The sequence below is a fragment of the Cyprinodon variegatus genome, unplaced genomic scaffold (genome assembly GCF_000732505.1).
Source record: "Cyprinodon variegatus isolate N-32 unplaced genomic scaffold, C_variegatus-1.0 Scaffold1151, whole genome shotgun sequence".
NCBI classification, from domain to species: Eukaryota; Metazoa; Chordata; class Actinopteri; order Cyprinodontiformes; family Cyprinodontidae; genus Cyprinodon; species Cyprinodon variegatus.
The window spans coordinates 154025-167074 of NW_015151604.1; the positions used below are offsets into that span (position 1 = coordinate 154025).

Genomic DNA, 13050 nt, shown 5'->3' on the forward strand with positions numbered 1-13050 from the left:
AAACTTGACAATGATGCTTTATCTCGAAGTTTTAATTGTAATTAAGTTCACTTTGTATCAGAACTTGATTGATTATATTTTTATATACACTGGACGGTCGTGGATCTAGTTAATTTTACACTGGAAGAGCAAGAGTACATAAGAAATTTCCTAATCTAAATGCTCCATCATATTTTTACTTCAGTAATATCTTTAGAAAATATCACTACTCCTACATAAGATGTTTGACTACTTCATCCAACATTAATGAACTTTACTGAATAACAAACAGGCTTTATTTAAACAAAGATGCTCACAACAAAAACAGAGTTAATTTTTATTTCTGAATATGTTTTCCATTTGTACACAAGCTTATTTGAACCTAGCATGACATTGGAGGTCAAGCTGACACGGAGTAGATATTTTTATATATGGAAAAGAAAACCTTTAGTTGCCACTTATTATAGCATGAAATACATAACAACAAAAAGTCAAAAATAATTAATCCTATTCAACCAAGTCATACAAGCAGAGTTATTTAGAAATCTTCTTCCAATGGCAGCCAATTTAATATTCAAGTTTTTTTAATATTATTTAAGAAAAAAAATTATATTATGGTAAATAGTATATATATTTTTGTAAAATTTTAATGTTAAATTAAAAGGTTTTAAGGGCAACCCTATGATTGCTAGTATTTTAAGACATAAAAGTAGAGGGGGAACTGGGGAGGCAAGGCTCTGCTTGTTTTTTTCTATACCTCTGTTCAGATAGCTTTGTTAACATTTTGGTTCCTCTTCCTTTCTGAGGTTTGACACGCCTGAATATATGAGTGTGTGTATAAGGCACAACTGGGCAAGTTTGATTATAATTAGGTCTAATCATAATGGGAAAATCCCAAACGTACGGTGGCTGAGAAGTGCAAAACCCATTTACAATTCAAAAACACATTAACAAATAAAAAACAAAATAACATTTGAAGAAACTAAATTATATTTTATGAAACAAATGTATTTTTGAAAAAAACACATTTACAATTCAAAAACACATTAATAGATAACAAATGTGTAGATAATATGAATCAAATATATGTCAAATCCGAATATTGAATCTAAGTCTCTATTTTCATAAAGATATTTCTACTGTATTCGTTTTAATGTTTGACTGGTGGATGTATCCTTTCAGATTAAAGACATGGACTCAGAACAAATCCATGTTGCTGCCCTGGGTCGACCTTTCGCATTAGGGATGCTGTATGATGCTCGACTAGATCAACTGATCACAGGTAGGATAAGAAGAGACAACTCATATTTATCATAAAACTCTATAATAGGTTGAACTGTGAGGCTTCTGTGGACTATTTCATGTCTTTTGGAGCATTATATGTCTTTAACCATTGTTAAAGTGGAGCGTTGTTTTATTATTCTATAAAGCAGGGCTTCTTAAAGTATGGGGCATGCTTCTTTTCTTTTGGCGATTTGGGACGTCATTAAAATAAAGTAGGACATTTAGCCAATTTAGTCTATGGCCTTGGCTATAGGCTGACCAGAACTATGAAGGAAAGCTTTAAAGTGGTACCACACCAGTAGCTTGTTCAGGGGGTAACCTGGCAAGCAAGATTGATAACATGTTATACTCAGGATTAGTTCTACACCTCATTAAAGAGGAACTGCTCCAATTGATTATGTTCATGGAAAGGATGAATTTTTAGCAGAACATTTGCAGCTGATTGAATGAAGCAACACCTAGTGCCCTTCTACCAAAGTGTTTTTTTGCCAATCATGGTAGTATATGAAAAGCATCTCAAGCAGGTGACACCATGAGGAACCACAGCAACATCAGGTGTTTAGACTCTAAAACGAGCGGCAACTACGGACATGACTGGGAGGGTTTAAATGGGTTTATTAGAAAACACAAAGAGAAATGATAACAACAAGGGTTTAAGAAGGCTAGCGGCCTGGGGAATCTGAAGAGGAAATCACAGTTAGGCATGGATGGAGGACCTGAGCAGATCACAGTTTATGGATAGTTATCTTGACATGGCGGAAGGGGTAAATTTGCAACATGTGAGTCCAGCTTTGTGTGGAGGATGTGGGATCCAGGAGAACAGCTAAAGAAACTCCTGCGACATTGGCAAACTTGGGTGGCGGCGCTAAAATTCCAGAGTTCAATAATAAGCAGACCTTTGCATGAGCAACGAGAAGGCAGACTGAGAAGGGACAGACTTTGATCAGGAACAGAGAGCTTGGAACGACAGAGCCAGGAGTACTGACATTCTGAGTAAAAAAAGAACAGGAACTGCAAGAGTGNTCAGGATTAGTTCTACACCTCATTAAAGAGGAACTGCTCCAATTGATTATGTTCATGGAAAGGATGAATTTTTAGCAGAACATTTGCAGCTGATTGAATGAAGCAACACCTAGTGCCCTTCTACTAAAGTGTTTTTTTGCCAATCATGGTAGTATACGAAAAGCATCTCAAGCAGGTGACACCATGAGGAACCACAGCAACATCAGGTGTTTAGACTCTAAAACGAGCGGCAACTACGGACATGACTGGGAGGGTTTAAATGGGTTTATTAGAAAACACAAAGAGAAATGATAACAACAAGGGTTTAAGAAGGCTAGCGGCCTGGGGAATCTGAAGAGGAAATCACAGTTAGGCATGGATGGAGGACCTGAGCAGATCACAGTTTATGGATAGTTATCTTGACATGGCGGAAGGGGTAAATTTGCAACATGTGAGTCCAGCTTTGTGTGGAGGATGTGGGATCCAGGAGAACAGCTAAAGAAACTCCTGCGACATTGGCAAACTTGGGTGGCGGCGCTAAAATTCCAGAGTTCAATAATAAGCAGACCTTTGCATGAGCAACGAGAAGGCAGACTGAGAAGGGACAGACTTTGATCAGGAACGGAGAGCTTGGAACGACAGAGCCAGGAGTACTGACATTCTGAGTAAAAAAAGAACAGGAACTGCAAGAGTGAAAACAATAAGGTTAATTTATGCTTCTGACGCATAGCCTCTGCATCAGTCAAATCTGTCTCTGTGTGTGACCATGCCCCCTCGCAGAGGTTCTGCAACCGTTGTCGCACAACAACAAAAAAACACCTGACTACACGTCAGACAGTGGCAAACCTGCGCTGACTTCAAGTGCACAGACAAGTGCACTTGAAGTCAGAAGTGCACAGACAAAAAGGAGCTGTGATTGGTCCTTGGTATGCCTTTCGGGCTGTCTGTGTGGTTGTCCTTCTCGAAGACAACCACACGGGACACGCCATTTTTAAAAACCCAGGAACAATCACAATGGACAACTATGACGAACGGTTAATCAACGAGGTTCGGAAGTACAACCACTTGAACGATGCCTCAGACAAATTCTATAAATATATGAAGGTGTCTGCCAAAACAAAGCTCTCGTGACCATCTGTCAAAGTTCTTGTGAGTTCTCAAATAGGCTCCCCCTTGTGCTTCAGAGGGAAACTGCTGTGCCTCCCTAGAAATTCCAGACCGACATTGCAGAAGCATACCAGCAAAACTGGTTCGGGACCAGACCCAAGCAACGTTTGATGTGTGTGGCTGCAGAATTCTAATCTGCCCTTTAGAATAGTTAATGGAGCTCAGATGAGTACCGTGGCAGGAACATTAACAATCCAGTGGCTGCCTCTGACCTGCTGGCCACTCTGTAAGGCTGGTGGTAATGAGTAGATGAGTGCCAGCTCGGTCCAATCACCGCAACAACAAATCCCATGATGTATGTGGGATATATCTGCTCGTCTAATGACCATTGATGATCACTACTTTACAAGGGGCATTTCGGAAAATTTGGAGTCCATTACCTTTCATCCACTGGACGTTCAGAGTCTGATCTTTAGATCAGTGTCTGAACTTCAGACACTGATCTAAAATGGCGTAATGACTATATAGTGTCCTATATGCTTAGAGTGGACTTTCTGCCACAACCTCAGAGTTTCCTCTGTGCCCGCCCTTCTTACAACATTGTTTTATTTGGCGATATAGTCAGAAGAGTTTTCTCATAGTTTTGTGCAAACAATTAAAAGGAATCATTCACTTGGTACATTAGACTTACAAATTAGCATGTCCTTTAAGGACAATCCAATTAAAGAAAGTGTGCTATTAATTCAAAGAAAACAAAATCTCTATCAGTCAAGGATTCTCAGACTGCAAACTGTCTTATTCAGAAAATTAACTAATTAACTATGCAGTAAATTAATCATGTTTGCAGCATTACACAGACTTCTTTAACAGGCATTTAACAGAACTTGATGACAGCACTTGTATGTGTCATAAAAGCATTACAGAAATAAACTGCACACTCAAACAGCCACTTAGTATTTACCGTGTAGTGGAAGACAATAAAAATGAGGAGGAACCTGATGAGATGATGCACAGGTCCTATCTGTTAGAACAATGCTTTTATAGTATCTACATTTTCTTTTTAGATAAGGGATCCTTGTTTTCTTGCATGTTTACACAACTGCCCATCCATCTTCTTCTGCTTATCCGGGGTCGGGTCGCGGGGCTAGCAGCTTCAGTAGGGAGACCTAGAAGTCCACTCCCCAGGTACCTTGGCCAGCTCCTCCTTGGGAATCCAAAGACGTTCCCAGACCTGCTGAGAAACATAGTCCCTTGAGCGTGTCCTGGGTCTCCCCCTGGGCCTCCTCCAGATGGGATGTGCTTGGAACACCTCACCAGGGCGGTGTCAAGGAGGCATCCTAACCAGAATCCTGAGCCACCTCAGCTGGCTCCTCCCCACGTGGAGGGGCAGTGCCTCTACGTTCAGTCCTCCTCAGATGACTCAGAACCTTAACTAATCTCGAAGGGAGAGCCCAACCACTCTACGGAGAAAACTCATTTCAGCCTCTTATGACACAAAGCTCATGACCATAGATGAGGGTAGGAACTTAGATCGAGAGCTTTGGCTTTTGGCTCAGAGCTCTTTTCAACACAATGGACAGGAACAGCACCTGCTTCACAGCAGATGCTGCACCAATTCGCCATCTTCCCCTCATTCGTAAACAGGACCCAAAGATACGTTATCTCCTCCACAAGGGCAGTATATCCTCCCCAACCTGGAGAAGGCACCCTTTTCCGGCTCAAGGCCAAGGACTCGGATTTAGAGGCACTGATCCTAATCCAGGCCTTCAAACCCTTCAAAACTCGGCTACAAACCCCTATAGTGAGAACTGTAGATCACACCCTGATGAAGCCAATAGAACTTCGTCATCGGCGAATAACAGAGAAGCAATCCTAAGGCCACCAAAACAGATCCCCTCAACACCATGGCTGCACCTAGAAATTTTGTCCATAAATGTTATGAACAGAAAAACGGCAACATTGGTGGAGTCCAACCCTCCACGGAAATAAGTCAGACTTACTGCCAGCAATGCAGCAGTAAAATTGGGCCCTTGATTTTACGTTATTACATCATGTTCTACTCATGTGGGTGAGTGTATGACGTCATTCACGCGCACCAGCTACCATTCATTCACCCTGTTCACTGAAATGCTACTAGTTTTACTCACATGCCTGGAGGATGTCTAGTGCTACTACTACAGATGATCTCGCTCTCGAAATGGAATTGAACGATTCAGATTAGCTAGCCTAATGAATAGAAGGGGTAGAGCGTAGCCGCCTGTGGCCTGGGCTGCCTGTCACAACTCCAGTCCGGCGTGCGGATGATGTCATACACACACTGCTTTGTTTTAAAAAAAAATATAAATATAAAAAATATAACCATGGATGTCTGGGGGACAGTGATTCGCCAACATGTTATGAATGCTGGCGTACCATAAAGAATAAATTATGAACAGTTTAGTTTGTGCCTTCAACTCGTTGCCCATAGGAAGACGTTACTTGGATATAACCTAACGGAATATCTTCAGTACATCTCCAAATGACACAAGACTAGAACATGTAGTAGTAGAACATGATGTAATAACGTAAAATCAAGGGCACAATGTACCAAAAAATGGCATTCCCCTTTAAGGTAGTCAGGGTGAATCTCATCCACCCCTGAGGCCTTGCTATCGAGGAGCTTTTTAACCACCTCAGTGACTTCAGCACCAGAAATGGGAGAACCCAACACCCCAGGCTCTGCTTCCTTAATAGGTCCTTGTTGGTGGGATTAAGGAGATCTTTGAAATACTCCACCCACCAAAACACAACGTCCCGAGTCGTGGTCAGCAGCACATCTCCCACAATATAAATAGTTTTGGTACTGCACTCCTTCCCCCTGCAAAGAGGCCACATTGTGGACCAGAATTTTTCTCCATGGCCTCTCGGAACTCTTCCCAGACCAGAGTTTTTTGCCTCAGCGACCAGCCAAAGCTACGTGCTGCTTTGACCACAAGCTGTTTCTGGAGTCCTATTGGCCGATAAAGCCCTGTAGGATTCCTTCCTCAGCCTGAAATCTTCCCTCGCCTCTGGTGTCTCCCTGCATGTTCAAGGGTTGCCACCACGACATGGACAGACAACCTTGCGGCCACAACTCTGACAAGCCTTCTTAACAATGAAGGCACGGAACATTGTCCACTCAGACTTAATGGTCCCCACTTCCCTCAGATTGGGTTTAAAATTGCCTCAGAGGTGGGAGTTAAAGCTCTGTCTCACAAGGGACTCTGGTAGACATTTCCAGCTAACCATCACAATTCGTTTGGGTCTACTAGATCTAAACGGCATCTTACCCCACCATCGGAACCATCTCACCACAAAGTAGTGGTTGGTGGAGAGCTCCTCCCCTCTCCTCACCCGAGTGTCTAAGACATGCGGTCGCAGGTCAGATGAAACAACAACAAAGTTGATCATTGAACTATGTTTTAGGGAGTCCTGTTGCAAAGAGCACATTTGGAGACCCTTATGCTTGAAAGTGATTTTGTGCTCTGGTTTACACAACTATTAAGTATTATTGTAACTTGATTAATCTTATATTTTAATAAAATGGTTAAAACTTGATTCTGGATTCTAGTATTTTAGTTATTCACTAATTTGAGATTCTGATGCTTCCAAGAAATGAAGAGTTGGTAGAATAGATAAAATATTTGCAACATTTGTAAATAACTAATATTTCTCAAGTATTTTTTCATTTCACAAAAAAAAAACTTCTCTATCAAGAATAGCATAGTTTTTTGACCCCATATGCAGAATCACACAGAGAGCTATTTATATACAAAGCAGCTAGCAGAGAAATGCAGGAAGTCACTTTCTGTTTGGTCTGAGACTAGAGAGCAGACTGTTGAAAGAAGGATTTGGTTGATGACAACTGATGAATTATTGATCTGCTTGCTTCAGAGATGAAGGGGAAATCGGATCTTTAGGGTTTGATTCAGCATACTTTGCAGACCATACCTTAGAAGTCCAAGAGAATGTGAGTGAGATTCGAGAGCATTGGTACTTGCAAGAGATGACATGTTGGAGTGCAGGCAGGTAGGTGATGAGGACTGAGAACTATTTCACACAGGTAAGACCTTTTCCATGAAGATCAGAGAAGGATTAAGGTTTGCTGGTTGTCTGGAACAAAGATATTCACAAGAAGACAATTTCCAACAATTAAGATATTCCTGGTTGAGGTATTCGGCTGAAATACCATGAGAGGTAATCATTAAGCAAAGAGATGATCCTTCACTTTGGTCTTGATTGAGAAATGTTGTCAGGTGTGCGGCAACAAGGGTTGGCCAAGCAAAGATCCTCTCTGTGACAGAAAGCTCACTCACACCAGAAAATAAGCAAAACCCCTGAGACCCTAACAGCTAAATCCATTGTTATGGACAGAAGGGCCATGACGTACCTACAGTGTTGTTTATAACGGAGCTTGGTCAGTTATATTTTTTATTTTTTAACATAGATGATTACGGTAAGAAGACAATCCTGTGTTCAAACTATATGTGATGATGATGTTTGGTGTAAACAGCGATGGTAAATTCAACTGTTTTAACTCAGTTTTTTCCTCAAGAAACCCAACCTTTAAAAATAAGACAGCAGTTGCTCTGTTGTTTAGATTTTTTTTAAACTATAACAGATTTGTATTTTTTTCTACAGACTTCACCCTGTGGGACAGAGAAACTATAAAAAAATTCACAACAAGAAAGACCCAGAACAGCAGTCATTATGAAACTATTGCTTCAGACACTATTGCAGCCAAGACTTCCCTGCTAAAGGCTGATGAATCTCTCACAGCCAGTGTTCTGAGTGGTCTAATTGATGTTGGAGCATCTGCCAACTATCTGAATGATAAGAAAGAGTTCAAGAACCAGAGCAGAGTCATCCTTCACTACAAAGCAACAACAGCGTATGAACGACTGGACCTGAACCACCAAGATGCCAAGAAACTGCAAGCAAGAGATGTCATCAAATATAGCCATGCAACACATGTTGTCACAGGCATCCTTTATGGCGCGAATGCCTTCTTTGTGTTTGACAGTGAAAGATTGGATATTAGCAGTCTGCACAGCATGGAGGGCAGCATGCAAAGCTTGATAAAGAAGATCCCAAAGCTGGATCCTGAAGGTAACATGGTCAGAAATCTCAGAGAGGCAGAAAAAAGTGTAATGGAAAAAGTCTCCTGTAAATTTTATGGAGATTTCATTCTGGAAAGGAATCCTACAACATTTGAAGAAGCAGCAGATACCTACAGAAACCTTCCAGGGCTTCTTGGAAAAGATGGAGAGAAATCGGTTCCTGTTAAAATCTGGCTGTCTCCTCTAAAGAACCTGGATTCTGCTGCAGCTCAGCTGAAGGGAAGCATTTCTGATGTTGTACTCAGAAAAGCTGAAAATGTTTGGGAAGGTATTAGAGAAATACAAATGCGATGCAATGAATCACTGGAAGGAGACGTAGTGAAGACCTTTCCACAATTACACAATAAGTTAAAATCTTTCCAGGATCTCTGTGCAGATTACATGAAAACCATCCAACAGACCATGCAGGAGAAAATTCCCCTTATTCGTGAAGGGGAAGAGGAAGAAGAGGAATCATTAGAAAAATTTCTAGATGAGCAGGAAAACTCTCCCTTCAGCAAGAAAAACTTAAACATGTGGCTTGATAATTTAGACAGAGAAATCAACGTCATTGCCTCCTGTTTGGACATAATGAAGGGAATCAAGATCATCCCAGAGAAGTCAGACTTAGATAGAGAAGTCTTGAGTGTAGAAAACGCCCTCTGCTTTGTTTTTACCTCGATTGAAATGAGTGACGCCTACATGGACCAGATGGCCAGTTATTTTAAAGAAACTCCAAACTTTGTTACTCTACCTGCCAAAGACCAGTGGTTCTTCTCAGATGAGGTCTTAGAAAACATCAAAGAGAAAGCAAACATGATTTCGGAAACAGCTAAAGGCCTTAGGAGCAGCAGCAGATTTCATTTTCTTGTAGCAGCACTGCCAAATGAGGAGTACACAGGAGCAACTATCTACCATTACAGGAAAGGAGTGCTGAAAACCAAAGACTTTGCAAAACCTGCCATTCATCGAGTGAGAAATGTAACAGATAAACAAGATCTAATGTGGTGTAAGTCAAAACGTTTTGTTTTGATTTTAAAGAAACTTTATTTAAATGTAGTCTGTATGATGAAATGTAGTCCAGAGATGCGTCCAAATTCAGCCGCTGCAACCAGCAAAGGTTACATTTCATTACTTCAAAAGTCTCGACAGAGGTTGTCCCATTCAACAAATCCTTCTTAGACTTCTTAGGACCCAACAAATGTGTCACTCTTTTGGCAAACTTTAAGGGTAGGACTGGAGAAATTTACCTCTACATTTAACCCTTCCCCTTGGGGAGCAGTGGGCAGCCATTGTGTGTCACCCGGTATCAATGTGTGGTTAATGGTCTTGCTCAGAAACCCAGAATGCAGGCTGTGGGGTTGGACCGGGTACTTGCAACCTTCTCAGGCCAAAACTCTCCCTCACTAAGTCAACACTACCCCTAAGCATGGTTGCAAATTTTATAAAATTGACAAAGTCCAGCAGACTTAGTTAATTCTGTCACTTGCACTAGCGCAACCTACAGTGACAGCACCGATATTAGACATAGAGTTACATATTCCTAAGCACATCTCCAGTCAGGTGCAAAGTGCAATCATACTCCAGGTAAGTCTTTTAATGTGTATCTGTGGCAATGGGAATCTTCATTCTAAGTTTTACTTAAAACCTATGGATATAGACCAATATCTACATTATATATTTATATTTTTCACTCACATCACCCACTGAACACAAATCTTCTATTATCAGAACTCTGAATTACCAGGCTGACAATATTCCAACAACTGCAAAATAGAAATGAAAAGAACTCTGACATGTTAGAAAATCACTAAAGAATCTGATTAGTCTAACTGGATATTTCTCAAAAAAAAAAAAAAAAAAAACTATCAGGAAGAACAAGACTGCTTCTAACACAGGAAAACACAAAGACATGCAAAAACATTGTATTTCAATATGTGTCTGGAATTTCTGAGAATCTCAGAAGGATTTCTTGTAATTATAACATATCAGTAGGCTGACGTAGTCCTACTCAATTCTAGTCAGAATATGAGTCTGATACTGCTCCATAGAGTTGTGATTATGGGGCGTGTTTCGAACGAACCAGGAAATTGCACTCAATTGGATAGACCTACAACCAATAAGAGCAACGGTGTGCGTGATGTATGTTAAGCAACCAAGGGAGCCAGAATCCCGTAGGAAGGACGCCAAAAACATCTTTCTTTTTCGCGTTTCTCTGTTCCTCTTTTAAAATTAATTTGCTGTCGATATCTTCTAGAAAAGACCCAATAGCAGAATCTACACACCTCAACTCTCCAGCGGCAGCCATTGTTGTTGTCACCCAAGTGCGCTTTGGTGACGTGGTTGATTACGTTACTATTGATCATCTGTCCATCATCGTATAAAGCCCGCCCTGACAATTTGATTGGCCCGACCAGATATTGGGCGAGCATACTTGCGCTACTATTGAGCAATGCCAGACCGAACTTCCCAACCTCAAACCTTGTGGGCGGGACTAAGTTCGGAATGGCACCCAGGCTAACATATCAGTGAACTTCAAATACTACAACACACTCAGACAAATACTACTTTATCACAGACACAGAACACCTAAACCGAAGCTGATAGGCTTTTTTATGACTCCAGTCAAGCAAGGACTGCTCTATATCCTGTATTGAGAAACCAAACTTTACAAACGCAACAAAAGACTTCAAAAACACAGGATAATGACGGGGATGTCTGATTAGTACCCGACTTGAATGTGCTTAGGATGGACCTTCCTTTTGTGTAAAACATCAGTGTTCCAACTACATATAGCTCTAATATAAGCTGACAGAAATGACAATGACTCCTTGATAGGTGTCAACACGTCCTCAGAAAAACTGAGTGAAAGTCTGGTGCCTTCGATTTAAATATATATATATTCCATCACCTGTACATCTGAGAATTTACAAAGGCATTGAAAAAAATAAATAAATAAATAAATTTGCTCTACATACTGTGGATTCAAAATTGGATTTGGTGGCCATAAATCTGATAGTTCTAACCAAATATCATCTACACAAATACAAATTGTTAAATATTGCAGCGAAGAATATATTTTTTAATATTACAGCAGATCATTGCTTTTCCTTAGCTCTTTGAAAATAGAATTTTATGCTTTGATTTTTAAAATGTTTAAACAGAACTCTTATCTTCATCTAGATAGTTATGCAGTTACAGCGTTTACCTTAACCTCTTTCATATGTGGCACAACTTTTTTTTATTTCTGAAATGACACAGCAGAAAACGATAATGGCACATTTAATTTAGGATTTAAAGAAATGATTTAGGCTCTATTGGCTTCACAGATCTATGCCCTACGCTGTCATGGTTACTAAAAGACCCAAGTTAAGCTCTGGTAAGGGCAAGGGCACCATCTCAATTCACAGCTGACCCCTTTTGACTTTGCTTTTTAAAAGTAATTGGAAGACCTGGACTATACTGCATGGGTTCTTTAAACATAATTGAATTATCCTGAAAGATACCTTCTGTTGAATAAACCAAGCCCCTTTGATTAGACCACAATTTTAAGGGTTTTCTTTTGACTGGCAAGCAAATTCTTTCAAAACTGTTAAATAAAGAATGAATTAGATCTTTTGTGAAAGTTGAGTCCCTGTGATAAAATGTTTAATTATGTTTCTTTTTATACAACAGACTCTTGTGATCTCACCTTGGACCCAGAAACTGTGAATGGCCACCTCACTCTCTCTGCAGGAGACAAAAAGGCCACATGTGGACCACGAGAAAAGTATTCTAAAACAGAGAAGAGATTTGATTCGTATCCCCAAGTTCTCTGCAGGGAACGTCTTACAGGCTGTCATTACTTTGAAGTAATCTGGAGCAGTGAAAATACTAAAGAGCTTGGTGTAGGTCTTGCATATGAAAGCATTCCAAGAAAAGGAAGTGGTAGATACACTGGATTTGGGTACAACAATGTCTCCTGGTATTTTGGTGTCAATGGTGATGTACTCCGTGCATGGCACAGTAATAGTAAAAAATGGCAAGCTGCACTTCCCGCTGGGTGTAACAAAATTGGGGTGTATTTGGATTGGCAGTCTGGCACTTTGTCCTTCTACCAAGTCTCCTCTGACACCTTAAACCACCTGTACACTTTTGAGAACCGATTCACTGAAGCACTTTACCCAGGTTTCTACATCTATGACACGTCCAACTTTGCTGTGTTCTGCACAGTTTAAGGGGAACTATATTCATTTATATGAATGTGATGTGTTTACACTAAAGAAGGTAAATAACAAACAAAGGTCATAACCAGATGATGAATATAAAGATAAATATCTTTGAGCTCTTCTTAACCCACTAAATCGAGTTTTAGATGGGTTAGAGATATTATGATATTTTGTGTGACTTAAATCTAGCCAAAGTCACTTTTTAGTTATTTCTTATACACTCTTTTAAGGTCCACATTTGTGTGACAATTTTTTCTATGATCTTTTTTGCTGCTGTAAACACCAGAATCTCCCTTTATGGGACAATAGAGGGATTTTTTATTATATTATATTATATTATATTATATTATATT

The 13050-nt window shown here is 40.2% G+C and overlaps 1 protein-coding gene across 2 annotated transcripts in view; it reads left to right on the forward strand.

Moving 5' to 3' along the window:
* Window positions 1-13050, forward strand: part of LOC107101779 (stonustoxin subunit alpha-like) — a 34469-nt gene that overhangs the window by 3536 nt on the left and 17883 nt on the right. The window contains exons 2-4 of one of the 2 annotated variants that reach the window (XM_015400826.1): window positions 1162-1261; window positions 8032-9498; window positions 12165-13004. In XM_015400826.1, the coding sequence (XP_015256312.1) occupies window positions 1171-1261; window positions 8032-9498; window positions 12165-12706 (2100 nt within the window). In that variant the 5' untranslated portion in view covers window positions 1162-1170 and the 3' untranslated portion in view covers window positions 12707-13004. Of the gene's footprint in view, window positions 1-1161; window positions 1262-8031; window positions 9499-12164; window positions 13005-13050 lie in introns of those variants that run through there. The other variant, XM_015400827.1, reaches the window with a different exon arrangement.